Here is a 3,021-nt window from a genome sequence, read left to right on the forward strand (position 1 = left end):
AATCATCTTTTTCCCCAGCACTGCTATCTCCCACAGGAAAGGGACACCCCAAAACTCAAGCACTACTTTCCTGCCAGGGCTCTGTGCTCCAGGAGTCCTCCTCCTCCAAAGACTGCCTGTTCCTGCACATGTGCCCTGACCCAGGAGCTGTGCCAAGCCTGGCAGGGCTTTAGAGTGGCTCCCCGAGGGAGCTGAGCACCTGGTGGGAGACGGGGGACAGTGGAACCAAAGGGGGGGGTCCCAGGGCCCCCCCCACCCCAGCAAGAGAGAAGGGAGACAGACACAGGCAGCTTCCCCACCTCCCACTCTGCTCTGCCTCCTCAGAGGCAAGAAGTGCAGGCGAACACCCTCAGCGGGGGGAAGCCCCTGGGGTTTCCTTCGGCTCCCAGGGAGTCCCCGAGTGAAGGATCTGGCCCCGGGAGGGGAGAGGAAGGGGTAGGCCCTGTGCAGGCAGCCTCTCATGTGAGACCACTGGCAAGGGCAAGCGTGTCAGGCAGGGTGAGGAAGTGGCCCTGGCTGCCCTTGGCACCCCAGGGACAGCACGGCGACAGGCAGGTTCCCATATGCGGAGTGGAAAGCTCTTTATTTAACCTGCACCAGCCACCTGCCCTCGGCCCCAGCCACCTGCCCTCGGCCCCAGCCTTGCCTCCATCCATCATGTCTTAGAGCTCCACAAGCGTGCCAGGGCTACTTTTTTGGCAAGCTGAGGCAAATAAAATCCCTTGCAAGCCAAGGCTCTAGGTAACCCTTTCCCCCCCAGGCCTAGGGGGAAGCACATTGCAGGGCGGCGGGCACCCACCTTGCAGCAGCGTGATGCAAGACACGGGCACCCCCAGGCTGCTCTCCACAGGGCTGAGCTCTCTGCAACCCAAGCAAGTCACAGAGAGTTGGCTTCTCTGGCTGGAATCCTGTCCCTTCCCCTGCCTTCCTCCTGCCTGGGGAGCTCCAGCCCCACCACCCACCACCCCTGACATCAGACGATGCGCTATGTCAACAAGTGATGGAAGAAAGCACGCAAATGACAACAGAAGCAACCATATTAGGGGTGTGACAGAATGACTGATGATTTAATGCTTCTTGAAGTTTTTTGTTTCCTTCCACAGGGCATTGGTTTTAAAAATGAACAAAATGAGGTAAAATAAATTAATTTATGTACACTTTACATACAGTGTCACGTGGAGCTTTGCAGCAACAGTAACCAGAAATCGTTACAAAATAGAAAGTGACATGGCTGTTGCAGGCCCTCGGCAGCCTGCAACCTAGAAGGTTGTCATCCTGAGCGTAGTTAGCAAAGTGATCATGTAAACACGTTTAGAAGCATTTACGGTGGACAATGGATGGACCAGCTTCATCGTATTCCTGCTTTGTGATCCACATCTGCTGGAAGGTGGACAGGGAGGCCAGGATAGAGCCACCGATCCAGACAGAGTACTTACGCTCAGGTGGGGCAATGATCTAGAAAAAAACAAGAGAGCCAAGATCAGTAAACAAGCAACTGCTGCGGGTGACAGGCACAGGGGTGGGAACAGCCCCATGCGCCGCTTGCAGGAGGGCAAGAGAAGGCTGCTCCTGCACCCGCGTCCTTCACACTCCAGCCTTACCTTGATCTTCATTGTGCTGGGGGCCAGGGCTGTGATCTCCTTTTGCATGCGGTCAGCAATACCCGGGTACATGGTGGTACCCCCAGACATGACATTGTTGGCGTACAGGTCCTTCCTGATGTCGATGTCGCACTTCATGATGCTGTTGTAGGTGGTCTCATGGATCCCTGCGGACTCCATACCTTAGGGGAGGGAAGGGCAGAAAAGGAGGCACAAGTTAAGCGCAGAGCGATAGCTCTCCAGGGGGACTCAGTAGAGAGGGAAGAGCTGGTAGGGGAGGAGAGAGGGAAGCGGAGCACACACACCAATGAAGGAAGGCTGGAAGAGAGTTTCTGGGCAGCGGAAACGTTCGTTGCCGATGGTGATGACCTGCCCATCAGGCAGCTCGTAGCTCTTTTCAAGGGAGGAGGAAGAGGCAGCAGTGGCCATCTCGTTCTCAAAGTCCAGTGCCACATAGCACAGCTTCTCCTTGATGTCACGGACGATCTCACGTTCAGCTGTCAGGGGGGAGAAAAGGCATCAGTGATTGCAAAGGAGGAACAGGGAATGCCTACATCTCCTCCATAGGTCTGCTGGGACTCGAGACCTGCAACCACACGCAAACTCCCAACAGGAGCTGCTCATGGGGCTTGCAATGGGGCAGGAGGCAACAGCATCCCTGGAGGTGGAACGGTTGGAAGAGAGGGGATATTTTGGAGGAGGGAACGGTGCTTACCTGTGGTGACAAAGGAATAGCCACGCTCAGTCAGGATCTTCATCAGGTAGTCAGTGAGGTCCCGGCCGGCCAGATCCAGGCGCATGATGGCATGGGGCAGGGCATACCCTTCATAGATGGGGACGTTGTGTGTCACACCATCGCCAGAGTCCAGCACAATACCTGGGGAAACAATAAGCAGCCACTTGAGACACAGCCCACAAAGGGCCCTGCCCCAGGGGTCAGAGCACTTGTTGGTGTAGGGCGCCAGTCCTGGGTGTCCTTGTTCAGAGAAGAAGGGCCAGTGGGACACTCGCACTCACCAGTGGTACGGCCAGAGGCATACAGGGACAGCACAGCCTGGATGGCCACGTACATGGCAGGGACGTTGAAGGTCTCAAACATGATTTGGGTCATCTTTTCACGGTTGGCCTTAGGGTTAAGGGGGGCCTCAGTGAGCAAGGTGGGGTGCTCTTCAGGGGCCACACGAAGCTCATTGTAGAAGGTGTGGTGCCAGATCTTCTCCATGTCATCCCAGTTGGTGATGATGCCGTGTTCAATGGGGTACTTCAGGGTCAGGATACCTCTCTTGCTCTGGGCTTCATCTCCTACGTAGGAGTCCTTCTGACCCATACCCACCATGACGCCCTACAGGGGAGGAAAGAGGGGGCTCAGGAACGTCTCCACGGGCAGCAGCACGGAGCTCCCCGGCGGGCCGGGCCTCCT

The 3,021-nt window shown here is 56.5% G+C and overlaps 1 protein-coding gene across 1 annotated transcript; it reads right to left on the minus strand.

Annotated features, from left to right (window-relative positions):
- Positions 1 to 1,039: 1,039 nt before the first annotated feature.
- Positions 1,040 to 2,937, minus strand: LOC104524839 (actin, alpha skeletal muscle). Its single transcript, XM_010167833.2, has 5 exons — positions 2,619 to 2,937; positions 2,317 to 2,478; positions 1,907 to 2,098; positions 1,602 to 1,783; positions 1,040 to 1,455 (listed from the first exon to the last, which is right to left on the minus strand). The coding sequence occupies exons 1-5, from the start codon at positions 2,935 to 2,937 to the stop codon at positions 1,312 to 1,314; spliced, it is 999 nt and encodes a 332-aa protein (XP_010166135.1). The 3' UTR covers positions 1,040 to 1,311.
- Between the last annotated feature and the right edge of the window lie 84 nt (positions 2,938 to 3,021).

This window comes from Antrostomus carolinensis, unplaced genomic scaffold (assembly GCF_000700745.2).
Source record: "Antrostomus carolinensis isolate BGI_N321 unplaced genomic scaffold, ASM70074v2 scaffold40095, whole genome shotgun sequence".
Lineage (NCBI taxonomy): Eukaryota > Metazoa > Chordata > Aves > Caprimulgiformes > Caprimulgidae > Antrostomus > Antrostomus carolinensis.